Genomic DNA, 26,015 nt, shown 5'->3' with positions numbered 1-26,015 from the left:
GCTCGGTGACAGTGTTGGTGACTTGTTGATCGTGCATCTGCTAACAACGGATGTGGGTGTGTAGAAGGTGTGATACAGTTAAAATGACAACTTCTACATGTTTGACTCTGGTTCTCTCCATTTCCTCACAGGTCAGTGTTGTCAAAACTTTGCGTCCATGAAAATAACTTTTAAAGTTATAAAAGCTGTTAGACAAGTTTTGTTCATATGTGTTCTTTTTTTTTTGAAGTATTTTGTCAAAGAAAAGCTGCACCAGACAAGTTTACGCTTTGGAGATCCCAAGTGCCAACATGACTTTGGCTGCAAATAACGATTATTTTCATTATCGGTTTATCTGTCAAGTCAAGTATTTTCTCTAATAATTGATTAGTTGTTTGGTCTATAAAATGTCAGAAAATGGTGAAAAATGTCGATCGCTGTTACCAAAAACCCAAGATGACGTCCTCAAATGTCTTCTTTAGTCCTGACCAGCAGTCCACAACTCAAAGATGATGAGTTTACTGAATAAAAAACAGAAAATATTCACATTTAAGAAGTTGGAACCACAGAATTTTTACATTTTTTTGGTTAAGAATGACCCCAAACGATTAATCATCATTTAATTAACTAATCATCGCAGCTTTAAACGTGACATAATCGTTAACATTTTTTAAAACACTTCACAACCCCATCAGTGATCTAGAGGAAGAGGTAAAGGAAAGTATGTTTTCGGGGTATTTTCAGCCTTCATTACAGACAGCAGAGAAACGACAGGAAACAAGGGAGAGAACAACAGCACGCTCCGTGGCCGACGTCCCAACCCCCAAGCCACACAAGCGCCTCACATTTGAGCTTTTTTTATATTTAAGAGCAGTGACTTGCTGTTGCTTCAGTCTGTGTTGAGTTTGTCCTGCTAATAGCAATATATATAATACCTGAGATTAATTCTTGGTGAAAAAAAACAACAAAAACCCTCAATTTAGAGCTTCATTTTTATGCACTGTGGTAATTCAGTCAGTTTTATAGTATATAGTAAATCAGATATTAATTCACCTCATTTAATTCTTAGGTACCATCAAATATTCAAACCTTTTCTTCTTCTCCTCGTAAATACAAACATTATTTTTTTAGAAAATCTAACGACGGATCTCGACACTTCACACCCGTTTCATCCTCATTCAACCGCAAAACCTCATTACCATGAAAAAAGACTCCGTGTCTCTTATTAAACCCTCCAATTAAAAAAAAAAAACAAAAAACAAAAGCGGTCTCTTTTCACACAGCGCCAGCGACACTTTGTAAACATACACAATTTCTTATTACGCTCAATGCAACAGAGCAGACTAGCGGGGCCAACAGGGTTCACCGAGTTTAAGCTAAACAGCAGCGGCCAGAAAGGACTAAATGTTTCAGCTTTCTGCCTTCATCAGCAGTTCCCCGCTGCTGAGACACGAAACGATGAACACACGACATGTACTGCGCACACACACACACACACACACACACACACACACATTCACACTCATAAAGATGATTGCATACACAGACTGTACCTGATGTGACTGATGGGCTGTTAACACACTTGTCTGTCTCTCTGAAAAGCTCATTTCCATATAATGTTCCTGTTCTTGATTGTATGTCCTTTTACATTCTGTTATTTGTTTCCACGTGTGTTTGTATTTATCTTTAGATACTTGTTTTTTTACCTTTAGTAGCTCATACATTTTGCTTCTTTGTACAGTGGTTCTTATCTCTGCTTATATTGATATACTACATTTAATTTGCTCTATTAATTCTTAGTTCTTTTGATTTATTTTCAATTTTGTGCAGGTGATGTATGTAATAGAGATATAAGGGATGAGAGGTTTGATTTCTTTTATTTTTATATTCACTGTATTGTTTCCCCCCTCAGAGTTTTTATGTTGCTTTCATCGTGGGTTCATATCTATGTCTTTCGTCTCTCAGGACCTCCTTAATGCAGCCTTGTTCACCTTAAGGTGCTTTATCCTTGACTTTTAAATTAAAATCATTATCACGAAAGGGACCTTTTTTCTCCCCTGAACGACTCTTATCTAAAGATTTTTAGGTCTAAACTGCCATCTGGTGGAAGACGGAGGTGAAAACAGCCTGTGTGTGTATATTAACTCAAATAGCAGAGAGTTCAGATATGAGTCAGAACGTTTGTCACCTCCTCCTTATGTTTCTGTCGGTGATAGTGGGAAGACAGTGAAGTCTTTACTTTACTAAACTTTAAATAACTTCCTGCAATCTGGAAGTATATAAATGAGTCATTGTGATGAAGGTGTCAACGCTTCGTAATTAAGAAAATCTTCCTGTTGCATAAATCTACATTAACTTACACTTAAAACAGTTCTAAAGCAAACAATGCAGTTAAGATTCAAAATATCATCAATATAATGTTATTTAATGGACATATTTATCTTCACTTCAAACCTTTTTAGCATCAATGGCCACATAGGAGTCTAACAAACTCCTAACAGTGACAGTTTTAGTGCTGCAGGAGTGAAATATTTAACTTTAAATGCATTTAGATCTCTTTAGCTTTGATTTAAGGCATCATTTTGTGAGCATAATGTTCACTGACTCACACATTAGAATTTATTTGTGTGATAAATGATTTCATCGTATTAAAGGTGGAGGAAACTACCAGATTAATGGACTAATTTAAAGTCTTTCAACATCTGTAAGTTAACATGTGTAGGTGATGTTTTGAAACTGAATGTGTTTTGGATGTTTTAGTGGATGTCGCCGTCTACAATTTTGGATTTTGTGATTAATGAATTAATTAGTCTGTCTCTGTTTCCGATGTAGAACCGTCAGCCGATGGTGAACCAGATGAGCGGAGTGTCCAATATGAATCTACCTCTAAGGTCTAATGTACCAAACCAGGTCAGTCTAAATGTTTATATGTATATATGTATGTTTCCTCCTCTCTGTGTCTTACTCCACCTCACTTTTTAACACCGTTATATACTCCATCACAGTTTAGATGACACCTCTGTGAGGCAGATATGAATGCTGAAGGAAGGTTTTTTGCGTTGGTCCGAGGTTGAGCAGATTAGAGATGTTTTCCCTGGTAGATCTTTCAACATTCAAGCAAAAAGCGTATTAAGTATTTCCTCTGTAATTGTACGCTTGTCACGGTGGAAAAGCCTGTCGAACTGAATTTAGATAATCAGATATAGTTCATGTTAAGGCCTTCTCACACAGGCATGAACTGTATAATCATTAATCATGCTTTATATTATGTTGTTAACATTAGAATGATTGTGACAGTCATATTAATGTGTTAAGGAAAATCTTGATGCATTTGTTTTTAAATGTATGCATCTTTGTTTGCAATCATTTACAAGGAGAAAAGGCATTTACCTTAGAAATTGTTCCATGTTCACTTTGTGGAAATATAAATGGAATGAATTTAATAAGCAATAATCTAAATTTAGTAGCTGAAAACACTTAATTTTGCACTCCTGAAATGCACAAGAGCAGATGAACCAAATCGCTTTATCTTCATTTAAAACACTTCCTAAAACTCATTTTTATCAGTTAACCAATGAATATTGTTTTGTTTCTTTTAATGTGTGACATCATATTATGTTTTATGCACTGCACGTTTTAGATTTTTATCTCATGTTTATGTAAAGCACTTCCTGTATCTCTGGTTTTACTGTTTATTGTGTGTAAAGCACTAACATTGGTTTTGAAACATGCTATAAAAACTTTATTATTATTATTATTATTATTATTATTATTATTATTATTATTATTATTATTATTATTATTATTATTATTATCTGCTCTTATTCAAATCAACTCAACTGCAGCTGGGCTAATTTACATCTTCAGTGATAGTAGATAGAATACCCTGCAACACCAAACCGTGCAGCCCTGATGGTGGTTCCCGGTTGTTTTGGTAAATAGTGAGCGTCACCTCACCGTGTTTCCTCTTCCAGGGAACCCTCAACGCCCAGATGCTGGCCCAGCGTCAGCGGGAGTACCTCAGCAACCACCTACGCCAACGCCAACAGCAGCAGCAGCAACAACACGTGCACCAGCAGCGTGCCATGATGATGCGGACCCAGGGCATCAACATGCCACCTAACATGCCCAGCGGGGGCGCCGCCCCTACGCCGATGCCCATGGGCGGCACCAACCCGCGTCTCCCGCAGGGCAACCCGCAGCAGTTCCCCTACCCGGCCTCCAGCTACGGTACCGGCCTGCCCTCTCCTCCTCCACCTCCTCCTCCTCATCCTGCCTCCTCCAGCCCCTTCTCCTCCCCTCTCTCCCCCAGCCATCATCTGGCTAGCCAGGGCATGATGGGAAATGTAGGCGGGCAGTACAGCGGGGTAATGAGTCCACCATCACAGCACAGTGCCTTCCAGTTCAGCGGTTCAGGTATATTATTAGAGCACAGCGGCGGCGTCACGATGGTCTGTGTGCTTCATGGAAGTCGCTTTTTCTGTTTTTCTGTGGTGGTGGTGGTGATCAAATATAATCATCTTTGATTGTCATAATTAATATTATACACATTTTTTAAGGTGATTGGCTATGATATTTGTTATTTGAATGTTTAATTTAATTTATTTTTGTGTGCAAATCAAAATCACTCAGATTAACACTCCATCCTGTTTCTTTCTTTATCATAAATCAATTAGAAGACTAATAGACCACAGATGGTAACTGTGGAGGGAAATAGCTGTGGTGGTGGTGGTGGTGGTGGTGAACCAGAAATCTTCTCTGTCTCTTCGCACTACTTTTCATTTATTGAGTTCATGTCTTCTGTTAATGATTTAAGTTTGTTACTGCTCACTTTATCTAATTTAACCAAAGAATTTGATTCTTCTGGTACTTTTTCAGACAGTTTTTCAAGTCTTTTGTACTTTTTTCAACTGGGCACAGTGGTTGTTGTTTGGATTGATTGTGTTGACGTTGTTATTTTTTAGTCTTGGGCCAAGAACTTGATGTAAAAGCTTAGATTTTGAATCTTTTTAAATGTCAGCGCTGTCCTCTCCTCATTCTCTCTTCTGTCTTAAAGACAAGATCATTCTAATTTCCCAGTAATCTTGAATCCAGTGTTACTATGTTAATTTTTGTAAGATCTTGAGGATCTGATAGTAGAGTTGGAGTAGATTTACTTGTGCTCAGTCAGTTCCTACTCTGGTTATCACACATCCAGCTTATTATTCTTTCATTTACTTCAAAATCTCCAGGAATGAGCCAGCAGCAGCAGCAGCAGCACCAGGATCCAGTGTCAGGCTTCCCGTGCGGGGCTGCGACCCCCCAGAGCCCCCTGCTGTCCCCAAGGATGGGGCAGGGTCAGAGCCCCATGCTGCAACAGAGCCAGGGCCAACCCCAAACCCAGCCCCAGGGCCCGAACCAGGGAGGACCCCCCGGCTACCAGCCCAGTACAGAGCTTAACGGATGGCCCCAAAATGCCAACATCTCCACCAGCAACAGGTAGAAACAGTTAAATACATTTATTTATCAGTTAAATAAATAAATGTAAACATGTTTCAGCACCTGAATATCTTGTATGTCAAAACTGAAGGCTTGTACATGTACGGTGCAAAGAAAGCAGAAATACAACAATTATGTTAAATATAAAATATATGAAAAAAGTTGAGAGGATGTATGGAGATAATTATTTTCAGTGTTTATTTATTTTTAATATAAAATGGGTGAATTTAGATTTTACTATGTAGCGTAATGATAAAACACTGTATTTCTCTGCTTAGCTGTAAGTGTACATCAGTGGTGGAAGAATTACTGAGATATTTTACTAAGTAAAGTAGAAATACCACAATGAAAAAATACTCCATTACAAGTAAAAGTCCTGCATTTAAAATCTTACCTAAGTAAAAGTATATAAATATTGGCTGTAAAATGTACTTAAAGTATCAAAAGTAAAAACACTTATTATGCAAAATGGCCCCATTTAGATTGTTATAATGATCATATATTGTTTACATTGTTGGAATATTAATACTGATTAATTGACATGTACGTGTAAGCAGCATTTTAATGTCACAGTAGAGCTAATTAACAATTTATACGTTTGGGTAATCTAATCTATAACGATGCATATTTTATAAACTGATCATTTTATGTGTAAAATAATGATCTGAGAAGTAGCTGGTAACTATAGGTGTGACATAAATATTGTGAGGCATCTTCCTCAGAAATGCAAAAGTACAAAGTAGCATAAAATGAAAATACTCAAGTAAAGTTCAAGTACCTCAAAATTGTACTTAGGTACAGTAATGTGCTTAGATATATTCCATCACTGGTTTACATTCTACAAAAAAATAACATCTTCTCTTGCAATAAAGCCATATAAAATGTATAGAACATATACATAAGTTGTTTTTTTCCACCAGTAAGTGATCACACCAACACCTCCTTCCCCTGAATATTTTACTTGCCCACTGACTGACTGAACTCGCCTCCTTCCAGTGTGTACCCTCAACAGTCCCAGTCCCAGTACCCCACGCAGCCCAACGGAGGGATGTACAACGGCAACAACAACATGAACCTGGGAGTTGCCATGGCGAGCAATGGCGGCAACATGAACCAGATGTCAGGACAGAGGAGCTCTATGACCTCCATGAACACAGAGCAGGTGAGAGACGCACAATGTCAGATACTGCTAGTTACTTCCTGTTTCATGTGAACACATAAATGTCTTAGAGGCCATGATTAATGCTCATTTTAATCATTTGATTTATGTTTTTATGTTTACTTTATCTTCACATTACTACGCTGGTGTTTTAGATTCACCTTTCACCTGCTTTAGAGTTATTCTTCAGCAAGAGAGAGGAAGAGGAAGTAAATGGAAAATCGTTCTTGTGTGCTTTGTGTCAGGAAAATCAACTCTGAACTGTGTCAAGTCATTTCCTTTATAATAATTATCCTCAGTATGCAGAAGAAATAATAATAGTTCTAGCAGCTGTGTTTATATTTGTTGTGACTTTTCTGGTGCAGGTGAATGACGGCAGTCTCATCCTGGAGCAGCTGGCAGGAATCGACATGCTGACACAAGAGGGCGAAGACAATTCCGTAAGTAAAACATTCACTTTTATACTGTGTACACGTGTTTATGTAATTATACAGACAACTGTAAGTGTTTTAAAATGTTGAAAAACAGTTTCCTTACTGCTGACTGCTCCTTTATGTCCACAGTCATTTATATATATGCTATATTGATCTGTATCTGTCATAAAAACACTGATCCTGTGTGTGTTAGTTAGTACAATTGTCTTTACATATTAATTCAATACAAGACTAAGCTATCAAGTTGTCAAATTAATTATAGGATTATACAGGGATGTTTAATTTTGGCTACCCGTTCCTTGCACCTGCAGCTGGTCATGAGCTGCTGTGAACATGGTGTACCTCAGGGCTCTGTTTTAGATCCTTATTTGTTTTCATGTTGAATTGATGATACGTGAGATCTATCAGTTAAACCAAATTACATTTACATCTCTGTTTCACTGAAAATTGATGCTGGAGATGTTTCTGCAGGTAATCGTTTATAAGATTAATGGTTATTTACTTAATTCAAATTACTTCCAAGACCTAATTATACACAGTGTTCATAGGAAAAGTCTTGTTTTTTTTATCCTGCAAGAGAAAATAGGAACATAAACAAAAAGTAAACACATCTTTATTGAACAAAATGAATCCTTAAATCCTCCTGTGCTGCATGTTTTAAAATCCATCAAAATGTAAAGAGCCTACAAACTTTAAAAGCAGTTGTTCAAAGTTAATTCTTAAAAGTAGTTCTTTAAAGTATTACAAAAGAGAGCAATGGCTTAAAAGTGCACACTGTTACTACAATAACTTTGAGACTGTTAGTTTTTTGATAAAAATCCCTTATTAATTCCTATTTTGTGTCTTTTTTATAGAATTTTTGCTGACGTCAGCTGCAGTTGAGACAATGTTTAATACATGAGCCCACGCAAAAATACTGACGCCGCCTCAGCTCGGCTCATCGAGAAGCATCGAGGAGTTTGTTTGGGGGGGAGGGGCGGGGGGGGCGACACGTGACGGAAACTCCCTGCTCCCTCTACCACACCAGTCAGAGAGAGGACAACAAAGACATGTAAAACCTTCTGAACTGCATTCAATTTCATTGTGGCTCAGTCCACTCTGATTTAACATTTTATGCAATTATAGGGAAACTGCCATCTGTACCACCGTGACAACGAATGCACAACATGAAGAAAGAAGTTAAAAAAAACAAACAAAAAAAACTGATTCCAGATTTTACTGGATACCTATGGGACATTTTAGCTGTTTACTGTAGCTGATGCTGTCATTCTTAGTGACAGAAACATATTAATCTATCAACTATATTCCACAAATTCTCAAATGAAACCTGGTATTCAGCTGGCTGTAGGCTGGGGTATCATATAAAATGACCAGTACCTGCACTAATACAGTATAATCTACATTCCTGCAGCATTATTTTCATACAGGTTTGTCTCCAAATAGCCTTGGATTTTGCTTAAATTAAGGCAAATAAAGGCTCTCCCCTCTATTTGAGAATTTATGATAAAGTATTCAAATACACTGGTACACATGTTATCATCATGCACACCAGATTATTGGTGAAATTAAAGATTTAATGGTAATCCACGTAGAATCAAATACAGTGAGTGAGAGAATTTTAAAAGGTATCCTGTGTAGCATTTTGACTTTTATTAATTGCATCATTTCACAAATTATGTCTGTAGCTGGTCTGAATTCACACTGGATTTTTATCAAGAGCTGTTAATTTATTATGTTTTCTTGCTCTATAAAATAAGAAACCGATGCTAAAAGTAATATATCAAAACATTAGAATCAGGGGCAAGTGTCTTTAAGATAAAAATGCGTGGACTTACTGTACTGTACTGTACGTTTTGAGACACAGAATGCTACATTTAGCACCTTTCAGACAGTTACCAGGTTTATGTAGTGTATTTTTTTCATCACGATATATAAATCATCCTGTTGCAGTAAAACCTACCCATCGGTTGTGATACATAAAATGCGCAGTATGTGCTCTGGTCAGATGAATGTATTACTAAAGTTTTCCCACTGAAAACACACAACTTTAATCCTCTCAAGTCTCTGAAACAGTGTATATTGTGATAGAGTAAATTTATATATGTGTGTGTGTGCATGTGTGAGTGTCTGAAAACTGAAATTATGTCACAGTTGCGGATATTAGAGAAGTGAATTGTTGACAAGCATAAATGAAACCTCTGAATTTTATCTTTTACGGTTCTGTTTTAGAGCCTGACTGTCAAATGAGAAGGTTTATGAAAATATTTTAAAGGTATTTATAGTTTTGAAGACGTTTTAGAAATTCTTTGTATAACACAAAAATTAAGGCTATCTTTAATCTCTCAAAATGGTAAATTTTGATGTCGATTTGAAAATGAATATATTTCAACTGCTGTAGTAACAGGGGAGCTGTATCTTATTTAATTTCTTTTTGAATGAAGGTGAATGTGTATAGATAGTGTAAATACTTAGATTTATTATACTTTTTTTTTTCCCCTAAGTGGTATTGCAAAGCAGCCGTTTGGAGTTTTAGTCCAACAAACATTTCTCAGAAAGCAGAAAATATCTCATTGGTTGAATTAAATCTTAGTGGACGGAGCAAAATAACTTTTTTCAGAGAACAAGTCAACTAATTGGCTTATTGAGATGGCAAAAAAGGTGGTCAAAATGTGAACAAAATGCACCAATCAATGACTTTAGAGAGTCAATAAGCTAGCTAACAAGCTTTCCTCAACAGATATAGCTATGCTAAATAGCAAACCTAGCATCAGTAATGCTAGCTTGAAGCTTTCCGGTTAGTAGCAGAACGCTACACTTCATAATATTTCCTTTTTCTGTCCTTACCTCTTGTTTTTTAGCCTTGCTTTAGCCACAAAGCTTTAGCAACGGCGATATTGGTTGGTCCACCACTTTGGTTCAGAGTGAAACATCTTTACAACCATTGGATGTATTTCCATTTAGTCTGGTGCAGATATTTGTGTTCTTAACAGGATTATTTGTAACAACTTTAATGATTCTCTGACTTTTTACCATCAGTTCAAAAGTTCAGTTTGTCTAATACTTTGGTTTATGACCAAATACCTGCAAAACTAATGACATTCCCATCAACCTTAACTGTGTTACATGCTAATTAACAAATGTTAGCATGCTAACAGGCTAAAAATAGATGGTGGCCATTTGTAAGCATTACTTTCTTAACAACATTGTCACAGTGAGCATGATATATATGTATGCATGCCGACATTAGCATTAGCTCAAAGCAGTTGTGTTATTGATTCAGTCCAGTCTAATGTAGCCAGGACGTTCGTTTGTTTGCTCCACTCACTGAGATTTTACCAATGAGATTATTTCTGCCTTCATAGCAGCTTTGCCTCTAAAGAATGTGTGTATAACTAATACAACTCCATGCTACTGCGATTCATTTTAAAATGACACTTTAAGGTTGTGATGTACTCGTCTGCAGGAGTACCTCTTGTGTTACAGGCATTCAGCTGAAGCTCTGCGTCTCGCTTACGGACAATTCAACAGTGCATTACTGTCAAAAAACAGTCTTGTGTTGGAACTTGTGGTGATCTTTGAATGACAAGAGAGTTTCTAAGTACTCTCCAGGTGATATGTTCAAGAATTTAGTCTGACCTGGTCCTAAAAAACAGATTATTAGGCAGGTCAGCTGAACAGGAGACTCAGAACAGTTACATCCAAAGTTATGTAGACGTAGACAGACTGGACCTTTTTACATTCTGGGAATAATTTCATCAAATCAATATGAAAGGTGCTCTCGCTATTCATTTATGTGCTGTTTCATATAAGCTTTTGAAAATGTGAACAAAACTGACTGCAACAGGCAACGTGTGTTTTTCAGGCCCCCCCTTTTTCTCTACTTCAGATGGTCCGTAAGTGAGTTAAACACATACTGTAGCAAAGATGTGGCATTACTTGAATATGAAAAATGTAAACTGACTGCAAAATGAAACACTGAAATTCATTTTTTCTTTTAAAATATTTAGCATTGATCCTAACCCAGTGAATTTCAAGGATTTTTTTTTTATTGCAGGTTGTATTACTGTACATAAACGATCTAAAATCACATTTTCCTTTGGTTTTTTCAGCTTTCAGTGCAGTAAATTATACTCCACTAGATGCTAATATTTTGTAAAATCCCAAAGATTTTACGAGGAAAAACCTCTTAAGAGAAATTGTAAGCCATGGAAATTATTCTGAATGTCAAACTCTCTGCGAAGGTTTAACGCAATCAAGAGCAGATGTAAACGCTCATGTACAGTAACTCCAAAATGTTTTAGATGAAAGTGAATGATTTCCTTGTGATTTTTGACCGATACAGCGTACACATACAGTATATTGAAGAATTTTCGTAATTCATAGATGGATATTTTATCATTTTACAAAATACTGTAATTCATGTAAGTACCTTAAGATGCTAAAGACATAGCATAATGCCTTAGATCTATGATTCTCTGTCTGGTGTTTAACTGTAACTGTTTACAGGTGTATTATATATATATATATGTGTCACATACTGCTGAGTGAGTGTTTTAGCCCTTCATCGGTGTAGTAATTAGACGACCAGGATTTTTTTTTTTTTTGTATTTTTCTCCCATGTGGTGACTCATGGAAAGTTCACAATCATACTGTGTTAGCATTTGGTAATCAAAGTGCAAATGTCATTGTAATTACAGTGTATTAATGTATGAGGGAGATTTTTCCTCAATAGTACAGTGTCTGTTGTTTTTAAAGGGGCATTAAGGAATCTGAACCTCTATTGGTGACCAGTAGGGATTTTACAGCAACATCAGTGTGTCTCTAGATGCTATTTGAGCACCTCGAGCTACTGCGGCCTGTCAGCGACGTCAACATACAACGCTCATAATGTTCAGTATTTTTGAAATTTGCAAATATAAAACCACTAGAGGAGGGGGTTCAACTTCTCTGCAACAATTTCAATACCTACCACAAAATTTTTTAATTTTTTCCCCCCTAATACCTTTTTATTTGAAAAATATAGATATGTTTTCTTCAAACTTGTTTTTAAAATTTACCAAAAGAAGCCAAAGTTCTCAGTGTTAAATTGTGTAGCCGTAACTAAAATAGTCTAAATTTGAATTTTTTTTTTTTTTAATTAAATTTTTTCTTAAATCAGGAATGAGAACTTGATAGTTTTCGATATTTGGTGCAACAGGTACATCTTTGTCTGTACCGATATAAATAAATAAACCGATTATTGTGAATATATTGAGTGTAAAGTCCAGGATACCCAGTAATTTCAGCTTTGTAATTTATATGTAACTTTGAGCTTCATTGTTCACATTTGACTTTCTAAAATTGTCACTTTTCCTTGTTTTGTTCTTCTTATTTAAAGCCACTATGTTCAGCATTTGTATTTGATTATAGAGTCTTAAAAATGACTCCACAGAAATCTTTTCTTTTTTTAATTATATAATAGAAAACATACTAATTGCCCCTGTTTAAAATCAAATCATTTCTGAAGTTAGATACACTAGGATAGGGCCTTTGTGAAATGTTGTTCCTGAGTTTCTTTTGTGACCAGTTTTACCATTTTAAGTGTTTCACATTACAATGTTAAATCAGAGCAATATGTCAAAGCAGAGGGAAGAGTGTAGGTGTTCGAAGATCACTGTTTGCAGTTCAAAAGATTGTTTTTTTTCTTTTTTTAAAAAATATTAATACTCCATGCTGTGGTGTTCATATTAAATATCTCAGCGGTGACAAAGTCCAGTACATACAGTTTATTCAGCGTGTGAGTGTTTTATTATGCAAAAGTCCGGACGTTCACACACTTTATGCAAGCTGTCGACTCTAATGTTGCTTTTGCCAATTGCTGCTTGTTAATTTATGATTCATGCCACTGTAAATAAATTATTTTTATTGAGCGGGACTGCCTCTGTCTTCTTATTTCATTCACTTGGATGTAAACTCATCTCTTGTTCTGGTGTGTTTTTCTGTGTTACTGCTGCTTTTATTTCATTTCCAGGAGCCATAATATACTGCACACCTGACACCGACTGTATGCTGTGCCTAAAAGAGAATGAAAAGAGCATTATCCTCCAATAAAGTAGTAAATCTGATCTGGTAAAATGCTCTTGACAGTGACTGAGCAGTTCTGCTTCTGTGCAATTCTCACTTTTCAGCAGCAGGAGGCGACATTTTCGAGGAATATAAGATTACTGTGCACGTATTCTGTCATTTGTCTCAACACTTTCCATCACTTCTCTTCTGAATGTTCCTGAATTATGTCTATAGTATCACATTGATCTTACTTAAAGGGATTTTTGCAAGAGAATTATAACAAATGCAGCTATAATATGAAGTTTTAGTCTTAAAAATACCCCTACAAAATGTATGGCAGGATTATTTAACACAATTTAGGGTGTATGACTCCCCATTAGCCTCCACAGAGTGTTTGTTAGTCTTCCTGGGATCCACACAACAACTGCAACAACAAAAAACAAACAATTTAAAATCACATTGCTCAATAAAACAACTTTAAAGAGCCAAATATGAAGATCAGAAAATAAGTAAAGTAATTTGATATATATAAAAGCTAGACAATACAAATACAATACAAATAATAACAAAAATGAAACAAAAAGAAAGTAAAAATAATCAAAAAGCTTCTAAAACCGCAATAAATAATATGAGATTCATCAGTATTAGTGACTTTTTGATAGAAAATGTACCTTTGATGTGTCTGATGTGTGTTGGGAGCAGATTCCAGACAGACGACGGCTGTACAGCTCAGTTCTCATCATATAGTTTGTTGCTGGACTGTTAGATGACATGATGTGTATTATACGTACGACAGAACACAGTTCATACTAGTTTTTCACAACAAGTAGTGTTGTGAGATGTCCTGTGTAACTATTAAGACTCTCTTTATGAAGTACATTTTATGGTTTCGTCCCTAAATAATTTGTGTTTTCATATTGGGCCTTATTTTAATGTGTTATTGATGTCTGTTTTCTTGTTTGTTGTTGTTTGTTTGCTTTGTTTAGCCTAATTTCAGACCTCTGACTTCGCTCTGGGCGGTGAAATCAGAGGTCAGTGATTCAAACTTTAATAAATTAAGTGTGTGTTGGATACTCTAAAAGCTCAGACATGCATCCAATCTACCATCAAACACATAAAAACTTTTGTTCGACAGGAAATAAATAAATGAAATGATCTTTTAACACTGTTTTCTGAGTCTTAGTGTGTTTCATTTTACCTGCTGCAAGACTTGGTATAAATACATACAGTTTATACTATTTATACATGATATGCATGGTATGCATATTACAGAAACACCTTGAAGCGTTCCTGTATTTACTTCTGTTATCTGTATTTGCAGAGTGTTTCTTTATGCTGCGCATGTGTCGTCAGATTGGTGAAAGTGTTTCTTCATTTGCTTGTGTTTTATTACACTCTGTCACTGTAGATTTCATAATTCTGAGAAAATAACCTTGGTGATCTCAGTTTCTGCATGGAGAACACACATTTTTAACAGAAAGCCTGAGTTATAAACTGGTGGTGTAGAGTTTGAAAGAGGTGGGTGTTACCAGGAGGGTCTAACGCTACATGAATTGCATTATGGGAAGTGTAGGATCCACTGTTTTTGAAGCTTTACCAGTTCTAGGGACTAAAAGTCAGGATATATTGACCTCTGCTGCACTAATTTAGACCTTTCTTCTTCTCTGCACTCTGCAGATTGACAACACTTCGTGACAATGTCACACAGGCTTTACTGAAGCTATATCACATTTACATTCACACCAAATATGTCACAGTTGTACCATTTCATTAGCTTGTATCCTCTGTAAAATAATAAAAGCCACAGTTTTTTAATGACACGCCCAGATTCACGTCGTGGTGAAGAAGTTCCTCATTTTGACTTCTGAACTGTCATTTGGAGAAGTGAGGAGTAGCAAAATGTCTTCAGTCAGGATGATTCACCATATTTGACACAAGGACACATTTAAGGAGCTGTGCCTTTGCTAAAGCTCTTCTCTATTCTACAGAGAGAAACGTGAACCTGGTTGAGTACCTGATGTCCTCTGAATGGCCTTTACAATCTAATCACAACGCAACGCCGCTGTCTGCCAGCGGAGATATGAAAACTATACCAATGTTCTCTTAAATAAACCTTTTTGTCATGAATATAATATTGAGAAATAGAACAAGTGCTGGCCAGTAAATGTGTAATACCATACAGGGCTTGAAAAGATTTGATATTAAGCTTGTAGCACGCAAACAATTGCTCAAGGTCATGAACTTCATAAAAGGTCATGAGCTCTGTCTAACTTATGGCTTATAGAGTTAAAATAAGTTTGAAAAGGTATCATCAAAATATCAAACTTGATATAGGAAAGTATGATATAGGAAATACAAATGGAAAAACAGATCAGCTGTAGGTCACCATAGAAATATTTTCGGAGTATCTGATGTTTTTGTGTCTGTGTTCAGTTCTGTGTTGCTGCAATTACATAATTTAATATGAAATTTCAATCTCTTTGTATCGCATTATGTACATTTTTTCAGTTAAACTCTCACTACAGAAACTTGTGAATTGTTGATGGAGCTGTATTACTATTACCTGACTAAACGACAATGAGCTCGGTCCTGATTGGTTGGAATTTACTTGCGCCGTACGTCATCTGGACGCTGATTGGAGGATTCAGCTGTCATTTTTCACAAATCCGAAAGGAAACATGAGACATCTCACTCTGCTGCTTTTTTCAAACACTGAAAAATATGAGCTGGTTAAAAAATAGCAAAACATGGCTCAACATAGAACACTCATTAACTTTGATTTTTCTTTTAAAGACTTTTAAAGATTTTTTTAAAGCATAGACCAACGAAAAGCTAAAGTTTGATTATAGTTCAGTTATCTATGGGGTTGCATTTGCTCACCAAGGCTTCTTGTGCCAAAAAAAACAAACCAACAAACAACTAACAAACTACTCAAAATCCCTCAACTGGGGAAAACTATAGCCTAAAATATAAATTATATTGTAGCCTATCATTCATTTTTTAAATCGGCTCAGTGAGGCCGTACTTAATTAAATGTTAAGATTAGCATGCTAACATGCTCACTAATGACTATACTGATGCTAAGTAAGAATAATGTTTACCAGCAGGGTTGCAGCCTTCACCAAATTTAATTTGAGACTTTCAAATGCAATTTTTACCCATTACTTCCTGACAGTATATAACAGTCATTCCCAAATACATAACTACATTATACAGTATATAATTACTTGTTAATCATGACATGGATAAGCAGCAGAGAAAGAACGGATGAATGATTGAATAGATTAACTAATTAAAAAATAACTAATTCATTTAATGTCTGGAACAATAGAATTGGGGATTTTACAGCCACGTTAACATTACTTATTTAAGACCTTTGTGAATGAAATTTAAGATTTTTGGGGGAAACTTAAATCAATGCTTTTTAAGACTTTTCCAGACCTTCAGATACCCTGCACCACAAGAGATTTAGTCATAAACTTAACTGCTCGACAATTTCAAATGTTGACTTAATGATGGCGCTAGAGGAGCACCAATGTGATTATAATTGATCCTGAGGGCGACATGAACATGTTTACCAAGTTTCATGGCAATCTATATTCATTAATATACAGAGAGATCCAAAAATAAACCTGGAAATGATCAGAAAGTTTGAGTATTCAGAAACTTTTGAAAATACAAGAAGTTGTAACATGTAACATGTAACATGAAGAAGATATATTTAAGATTCTACACATTTGTGGCATTGACCAACTCAATTCCTTTATTCAAAAGGTCAGTTTTCTTTGAGTTGTATCCTTTCCTTTGAATCATGTATTCACTCAGTTGGATTTGATCTACTCAAGCCTCAAGTTTCCAGCAGATCTTTGTTTATGAAGAAGTGTCAGAAGTCAAATTGTTATTCTAAGAAAAGAGGGTCTCTCTCAGCGTCACATCATGGCTGAACTAAAGGTTTCTAAGGGGGCACTGTGTGGAGCTCTAAAACACTGAGTTCGATCGAAACGATCAGTTGTATCCAAGGCAAAGTCAGACAGACCAAACGTGACCACAGCAATAGAAGATCAATACATCAAGCTTAGTTCCCTTATAGATAGATAAACAACTTCATCACAGATACAGAATTTGCTAAATAAAGAACACAAGACTCCAATCAGCATAAGTACTGTCAAAAGAAAGCTGTCTTGTAGTTATCTCAGAGGATGAGTAGCAGTTTCTAAACCACTTCTCAGGAAGGGAAACAAGGCCAAACGCTTTGGGAGGGTTAAGAAATACCAGCATTTCACAGTGGATGACTGTAAAAGAGTCTGATTCACTGATGAATCTACGCTTGACATTCATGGCGGTAACAGAAGGGTGGATGTAAGGAGATGAACAGGAGAGAGAACGACACTGCAGTGTATCAAACCAGCAGTAAAACATGGTGGTGGGAATATTCAAGTCTGTTTCGCCTACTCTGGAGTTGGACACCTGCACTGAATGAGACATGTTATACCCTCTGGTTTGCATCTTTGTGGAGAAGCATTCATACTGCAGCAGGTTAATGACACCAAACACACCTCAAAGCTTTGCAAGAACTATTTGAAGACCAAAGAAAACCAAGGAGTCCTGATTTCTTTAAAATTTTAATTTAATCTTTATTTAATCAGGCAAACTCATTGAAGATCTATTTTCCAAGAAGAACCTGAGAACAAGAAACATTCATAAGACGAGAACACAATCAGCAGACAGAAGCAGTTACAAGAATAATAAAAAACATCAGATAGTAAAGCTTTAAAATCTCCAAGAGGAATGTAAGACTCAAGTTTGAGGGCAGTTTGCAGTTTATTCCATTGAAAAGGTGCCTGAAACCAGTTCTACATACATAACGGATATCTGAGGTGAAGTAGTTACTGCATCGTGTGCTGTAGTTGTGTAAGGTAGTCTGGAAGCTTTGTAGTTAAATAACATGAGGAAGTTCATCCAACCGTGTGATATAGAGAACAATGACGAGTATGAAATTTGTCATTTGTGATGAAGCGTAATGCAAAAAAATACACAGAGTTTAACTGCTGAAGTGTTGATGGGGCAGCATGAAAATACAGAATATCTCTATAGTCACAGGACAGACATGAAGTTTGGCTGCACAATAGTATTAAGGTTGGAAGAAGACAGACATCCTTTAATTCCATACAAGAAGCCAAGTATGAATTTATTGAATGATCGCCTGCTGTCAAGCCTAATTCCCAAGTATTTGTATGACTCAGCGAGAGTAATGTAGGTGGAGAATACCATGTACTTGAATGACTTTCCTCCACAGTCACCCGACCTCAACCCCTCTGAACATCTACGGGGGCACTTGAAGGCTGAGAAAGCCGAGTGCTCTGTGACATCACAAGAAGCTCTTTGTCACACTGACAAATCATGCTGGGATAACATGGGTCATCAGGTTTTGCACAATCTCGAGGAGATTGAGGGTGGGCCTATTGAGCAGGATTTGTGACATTTTTCTTCTACTTCAAAATTTATGAATATTTGAAGAAAATCTTTACAATTTAAATTACTATTTTTTAAAGCATAGATCAATGAAAAGCTAAAGTTTGGTTATAGTTCAGTTATCTATTGGGTCACATTTGCTCACCATGGCTTCTTGTGCCTGAACTTAAGTCAATAGCTAATGTAAAAAAACAAACAAACCAATAAACAATAAACAAACTACTCAAAAACTCTCAATGGGGAAAACTATAGTTTAAAATATAAATGATATTGTAGCTTATTATTCATTTTTTTAAAAACGGCTCAGTGAGGCTGTACTTAACTAAATGTTAACATTAGCATGCTAACATGCTCACCAGTGACTATGCTGATGCTAAAAGTAAGAATAATGTTTACCAGCAGGGTTGCAGGCTTCACCAAGTTTAATTTGAGACTTCAATCTTGTGGAGTCCATGCCGACTCGAGTGCATGCTGTCATTAAAGCAAAAGTGAGATACACCAAGATATTCTGAAATTTATGTACATTTTTCAAAATTTTCACTCATATTGTTAAAGCTGATATTATCTCTTGTTTACATTCAAAACTAATGCGAAATAAAAATAAATATATTGATTAGTGGTGTCAGACTTTTGGACCTCACTGTATGTGCTGTTGTAGTTCTTTATGCTTTATATATCTGTTTTGACTGCTGTCCCAAATTTTCCATGTAGTGGCTCATCCTGCATAATCCACGATCTTTGGTGAAGGGGGGTGTGTACGTGAGGAGGGAGGGCGGTCACCACTGCGGTCAATACTACAGCGCCTCTCACGACTCATATACCCGTCAGTGTGACTGCCGACTGGCTGAATTATTACTACATATTTAGCCGTACGCACAGGTGACAGACACCGGGGGATAGAGATGGCTGGAGCGGCGGCACCGAAGCGGCAGGACACCCGGAAGTTTTTCGAGAATCTGTCCGGCGCTGGTAAATCCATCGCAGTGCTGACCAGCGGAGGAGATGCCCAAGGTAACGCTTCAGGGGTCAGGGGTTCCATTATCGGACACTTAGTCTGGCGCGACCAAAATATACACAATTTCAACCAGCAAAGTCCTACAAATACACAACAGGAACATTAACTTAGCTTAGCGTCCAACTCACGTTTTCAGTCGTTGTTTTTGATGCTCATTTGCGTTGCGTTAAATGCGTGTGTTTTCTCGACGTTAATTTAAAAATCACGGAGCGTTAAGCTAGTTCAATTACGAGACAATTCAATCTCCGCCCTCTACTGCTGCTGTTATAATGAGATGTTATTAATATTATACTATTAAAAGGACGAGTTGATGCCAGTCGTCTAATCTCTAGATTTATATGTGAAATTTACAGAAGCGGTTAAGCTAGTAAGGAGCTGTCCGATAATGGATGTGTAGACGAAGACTTGTCCGATAATGGACTCGTTACGTTACATTTACGCTCCTGTGCAGCGAGTAAATTGACGAGCGGGTGTAAGCAAGGCGAGGTTCAGACAATTAAGAGGAAAAGTTGAGTTTATTTCCATTTTTCTTTATATTTTCTTAGTATTTTCTTCTGTGGACACTTCGGGTTCCTGCTTGTCATTCATTGGAGGGGTTTAATACGGCGGTTATGCAACAGCTGAGGATCCCGTTCACACGTCTGTCACACATTTTACATGGACGGATGCTACAGATCTTATCACGGAGATAACACAGACTGTTAGTATGATATTCAACTGCAGTAATAATCCTGCCCTGCTGAAAATACAATCCAGGCTGTAATAGATGCTTTTTTTTGGGATGTTTAGGAAAAGCTGCTCCAATATCAACAAGTGCACACACCTCCCTTTATATAAGGTCTTTCTTCATCATGCATCCTGCAGCACTGCAGTCACTGTGGTGTTTGTCTCCTGCATGGAGGGCGTAGGGTTGTATGTGTATGTATGTGTGTGTGTGTGTCCACAGAGCTCCATGGTGAATAATTCAATAACCCGCCTAAATGAATCAATACTATAATATCTAAGGAGTTCAGTCAGTATGCAGTGACTCAGTTGAGGCTGAGTCGATATTTTCCCCCAAATATCACAATATCGATATTGCGCCAATATTGTAGGGATGACTATTGGTGCTTTCACAAAATATTAACATGAGATTTTTGATAAATAATCATCAGTAATGTGGATATAATGAATAAGTGGGTACAGGTTTATAATAGAACATCTAGTTATGTCTGGTAAGTTCAGAAAATTACATAATTTTACTGTAATGCGCCTTTAAAACCAGGAAAAGACAACACTGATGCCATATCACATTATCTAAAATCTAAGATGAGATCTAGTCTCATATCACAATATTGATAATATCCATATAGTCTATATTATAGATTGTATCTATTGTCCGTCTTATTTATTTATATGGCTGCCCATGTGCTTTAATTGTGTAGAGTTATTTCCTGTTGCATCCTAGCTTAATCTGGCTTCCCAAGATTCATAAATATGATCTCAGTTGTTTGAATAAATTAAAAAAAGTGAAACTGACTACTGTAACAGTGACCAGCTGAACTTCCCCTATAGGAAAAAGCTCACATGTCTTGCATCACTGAGGCTGTGAGAGGATCAGTGTCAAGCTGCAGAGCGCGAGACGACGCTTCCCATTCAGACTATCACAATAAATGTCATGTAGGCCGGTTTGTGTTCTCAGCGCTTGAATTTTGAAGGCGGGATCCTGACTTCCGGTGCGTGTGTGTGCGAGTAACTTAACTGATCCTCTCATGGAGGGTTGAGTCGCCTACGTGAGGAGCAGCGTGTATGCAGTGATGTGGCAGTGGATGCATGGGAAAAGGAAGTTAATGCAAATAAAGTTACATTTTTCTTGTATTATATTTATATTCATGGACTGTTGCCATGGGGATGTATAATGTGTCACTTATAGGATCCATGTAGAGCTCATATATAATGTTCATTTAACTGTGACACATTCAGTATAATTACTGTGTATTATTCTGCTGTAATGACCTTTTCCATCTGTGCAGAAGGTTTACAGTAACTATTGTTGTCTTACAGGCTGTTATATAACACTGTGTGCCTATAGGCTGCTGTTGAAGTGGAGTGATATGTTTTCTGGGAGTCTCACTGCAGTAAATTGCAGCACGTCAGCTCCCGTGCTGGATATTACAACTCATCTTTGTAGTAACAAAGTGTAACAGCATATTTTCCTCCTGGCAGCATCTGAGATTAAATTAAAGCTACACCTTGAAGCGGTAGAGTCAGACATGTATTACCGGTGCCCTCCTTTTCTTTCTTTTCCATTCATACCTACCAGCTGTTTGTTTGGAGTCAGGACTCCTCTTTGGCTTCTGAGATGCTGCTAAATAATCATTTTACTTAGTTGTGGATATTTTCTTGTGAATGACTGTCTAGTTGTTATGTAGTTATATTTCTTTTCTGGTGCTGAATCAAATGAAACAAGCCATAAAGACGTGATCTTTCTGCGTATTTAGCCCATTACAGACAGTCTTGAGTGGATATCAGTTCATTTTAAGAGACCAAAATCTGGTATTTTGTGAAACACTGTTACAAACACAGAGTTTCCACAAATGTCATCTGTTAGTTATAACATACAGAATTTATCCTCATGCATAAGTCCCTACTGACATTCAGTATTTATACATGTGCATAAAGTTTCTGAGATAGTTCATGCTCGCATAAAGAACATTAATCATTAGTTTGAGAATATATTTAAAGCTGCAACAATTAGTCAATAAACCGATTATGCGATGGAAAATGAGTCTGCAACTGTTTTTATAATCCATGATTGATGATTTAATGCTTTTCTTTGTTATATTTGATAGTAAACTGAATATTTTGGGATTTTGGCGTGTTGGTAAAATAAAACGTGTAATTTGATTGTGTTATCTGTGGCTGTTTGGAATTATAACGGGCATTTTTCATTATTTTAAGACAAAACGATCAGTCAATTAATTGTTAAAATAAATGGCAGATTAATAGATAATGACATTAATTATTAGCTGCAGCCCTAAATAAAGTATATTAGATTTTACTTCCCAAGTTCTCTTTACAATCAGTAAATTAATTACAAAAATAAACTAACAAAAACAATTAAAAAACAAAGACATAGGTTACACAGATTACGATTGATCAACAAACGTGTAGTCTGTTATTTAACAAACAATTAGCATCTAAACATTAGAATAAAAAAGGAAAAATAATATAATTAAGTACAGAAACATATAAAATAACAACGAGAACGACAAGCTATAGTTTGACATTAAAAAGCCAAGTCAGGTTCCTCATGTTGTGAAGTACTTGTCCATCTGGTGATGATGATGACGATGATGATGATGATGATGATGATGATCAGTGCAGTCGTTGGTTTAATTTGCTTTTCTCGATGAGTCCAGTTTTGTTCTATTCTACATGGTTTTTATTTTATTTCAGAGGTCAGAGTGTTTTTTCTCCAAACACATTTCAAGGCCTTGAGTCAAATTTGCTTCATCAGCCAAAAACATCAGGTGAAATCAAGAAAGACTGGTGAGATGATACGTTCATAAACTGTGAGTGTCGAGACCACGAAGGAGAGACGGAGCGACGAAACAAATGACTAAACACATCAGCTCCATCGGCTGATGTGTTTAGTCACTGCAGCCGGCTTCAGGGAAATAATGTTTCATGACTTGGGAGTTACTCAGAGCTCAGCTGGAACATGAGACGCACACACACACACACACACACACACACACGTTGTCCTAGTTCACTTTTGGGCACATTACATAGACTTACATTCATTTCCTGGAGACTTACGCTAACCCTAACATTAAAAACACTGACCCAAGAATCAGCTTTTCTCCACAATTGGACAAACAGTCTCCAATTAACTGGTCTTTAGTCTGAAATTTGTCCCTGAGAGTAGCCTATGACAGACCCACACACACACACACACACACACACACACACACACACACACACAGATGCATCGGTGTAGTTATCTCCGTCATCCGTCACTTCACCACATCACCAATTGTTATGTTGATTTTTGTTAACATGATTAAATCCGGCACTGTCTCGGTCTCCTAGCAACGCTGGCTCATCCTCACATCAGCTCATGTTAGCATACAACACAGCCTGAAACACATCCAGATGTGCTTACTGTGTATATCCTCTATGATGGAAGCCCCCCCCCCCCCCTCTGTGCATCTCTCTCTTTCTTTTATTCTCTGAGGTAAACGAGTCCAGGATGTACACAAAACTAAACTAAATGTAAGATTGACAATGTAATACCTTGATCACATAATCCCATTTAATCCCTCTAAAAGAGGTTTTATTCTCTTGACAGACATAAAGTTCCAGACAGTTTTAGGTGAAAGTCTCCACTTGGTAGCAGGTTTATTCTGAAACTCTAACAATCCTCTGATTGATCGATTCAGATTCATTCATTGATTCCTTTTAGTTATTGTGTTTTCAAATGTTTGATTCCACTGATGCAGGAATACAAGGGACGACAAGACTTTTTGTCCCCTCACTTTCAGGTGTTACGGTAATAAAGTGGGTAACGTCTAAGCCAGGTATTACGGTAACACTGATAACGTCTAAGCTAACATGTTGGACCTTTAAATCCAATCATAATCAGAACACAGAGGACTGGGAGTGTTGTGGCTGCGAGTTCAGACTAGTTCAAATAACTCAACTAGTCTGAACCACCAAATACAACACTTGGCATTATTTTACATGATTGTGCAACGACCGGCGCTTGCAGCACACGGACAGTTTTGTATTTTCCTGACCTTGAAATTTTCTTTGCCCGTCTGTGAGATGTTGTGGTGACCAGCGCTGCAGGCAGGGTGAACTGCCGGGAGGAGACGTGTGAATAAGCAGCGCAAAGCGAGTTGTTGGTGTTTTTGTGGAAAAGGAGCCTTAACTGCGTCTGTTTCTGGAGCCTCTTTGGTGATTTTATCAACAAGAGCAAACTAAATACTTCCTGCAAATATAAATAAGTTATTTCAATGAAACAACCAGAAGCGGCCCAGGAGATAATATTTAATGTGGTTAAAGCATCTGTACTGATCTGTAAACGAATGCGGGTGATTCTTACAGTATCTGTTGTATCTCCTTCAGTTCATTAAATCCCTGCAGCATCTGAAGGCAGCAGGACTGATATTTTGGCGTCAGAGCGTAGTGCCGTTACGCACAGCTGTTCACCGTGTTTACCTTCATTAAATTGCCTGAAAACAACACCAGGCTGCTACAGTATAACCACACACACACACACACACACACACACACCTCCACACACATCAGACTGGTCGGTTATAACTCGATATTCTGCCTTTTTATGACGGGTCAGCAGGACTCATCACAAGTAGCGTCTTATGTTTTATTCTTGAAACACATTGCAGTATAAACGCTGTTGTGTAGCATTGATTACTAAACTGTGTGACCATTTTTCATGATCTGTAGATCCTTGCTCGTGTTGTTACGTGGTGACATATGTTAGAGTTATGGCTGAAATAACATCGGCCCGATCATGACTATTACCTCATTCAAAGCGCCAACTGATGCTGCTGCCTGATTCTGATCAAAAACAGACATTAACTGAACATTTCGTCTGTATCTGCGTCACTAAACGAGAAAGTTCTACATTCTGTCAAAACCTCTTTAGAAAAACACAACAAAACAAAACTGACTTTTATTTTTTTCTTGGTTTTTTTATGAGGCAGAAAGCTGAAGATGGTTGATTGTGATACCATCTTGCTGAATAGTCACAGCTGTTGTACATTCTGCAGACAGGAGCTGATGAATGGGACGGGTTGTTAACAGTATTTAGTGTGGGAGGAAACCTGGCGAGAGAGAGAGAGAGAGAGAGAGAGAGAGAGGGAGAGTGAGAGAGAGAGAGCGGTGTTGGCAGTGACGGGCAGCTTGTGTGCGCTGCGTTGGCTGCTTGACTGCACATTTTCACAATTGTACATTGTTGAAAGGTTTCGGGTAATAGTTAATTGTGATAATTCACACTGAGATGTTTTTTTTTCTTGCTGTATAAGAATGTTCAAGATGATCAAAGTGACCGTTTATACCTCACACAGATCAGCTGATTGAAAGAAAATGTATCAACAGTCATTTTGATAATAGATAAATAATTCAAGTCTGATATGCTACTAAAATGCCACAACAACTGGTTTCAGCTATTCAGAATGCTGCTTTTTTAAGCCTTTTTAAAAAAAATCACTTCCTGAGAAATTTGCAGGTGTATAACTGTTAATTTTTTAGGACATTTTACAGATGAGGTGGTGAAATTTAGTACAAATTATTTTAAAAATGGAAGTTGGTTTAGTTGGTAGGTACATACTCAATACATTCTTAATGAATTAGATTCTTAACAATTCTTTGATATAAAAAACTTGATTTTCAGTGTAGTTTTGTGTGTCAAACAATATATTAG

General features: G+C 36.9%; 2 protein-coding genes across 7 annotated transcripts in view; both read left to right on the top strand.

Annotated features, from left to right (window-relative positions):
• The window catches only part of LOC137194609 (nuclear receptor coactivator 2-like), a 66,446-nt gene extending 53,482 nt beyond the window's left edge, over window positions 1–12,964 (top strand). For 3 of the 4 annotated variants that reach the window (XM_067606679.1, XM_067606677.1, XM_067606678.1), the window contains 6 exons: window positions 2,812–2,889; window positions 3,954–4,395; window positions 5,211–5,457; window positions 6,454–6,619; window positions 6,982–7,056; window positions 7,905–12,964. In XM_067606679.1, the coding sequence (XP_067462780.1) occupies window positions 2,812–2,889; window positions 3,954–4,395; window positions 5,211–5,457; window positions 6,454–6,619; window positions 6,982–7,056; window positions 7,905–7,916 (1,020 nt within the window). In that variant the 3' untranslated portion in view covers window positions 7,917–12,964. The remainder of the gene's footprint in view (window positions 1–2,811; window positions 2,890–3,953; window positions 4,396–5,210; window positions 5,458–6,453; window positions 6,620–6,981; window positions 7,057–7,904) is intronic. The other variant, XM_067606680.1, reaches the window with a different exon arrangement.
• Window positions 12,965–19,344: 6,380 nt separating this feature from the next.
• The window catches only part of pfkpb (phosphofructokinase, platelet b), a 36,181-nt gene continuing 29,510 nt past the window's right edge, over window positions 19,345–26,015 (top strand). Inside the window, exon 1 of one of the 3 annotated variants that reach the window (XM_067606675.1) lies at window positions 19,345–19,578. In XM_067606675.1, the coding sequence (XP_067462776.1) occupies window positions 19,470–19,578 (109 nt within the window). In that variant the 5' untranslated portion in view covers window positions 19,345–19,469. The remainder of the gene's footprint in view (window positions 19,579–26,015) is intronic. The other 2 variants (XM_067606676.1, XM_067606674.1) reach the window with 2 other exon arrangements.

This window comes from Thunnus thynnus, chromosome 12, assembly GCF_963924715.1.
Source record: "Thunnus thynnus chromosome 12, fThuThy2.1, whole genome shotgun sequence".
Classification (NCBI taxonomy): domain Eukaryota; kingdom Metazoa; phylum Chordata; class Actinopteri; order Scombriformes; family Scombridae; genus Thunnus; species Thunnus thynnus.
This window is presented reverse-complemented; position numbering and strand designations above follow the sequence as displayed.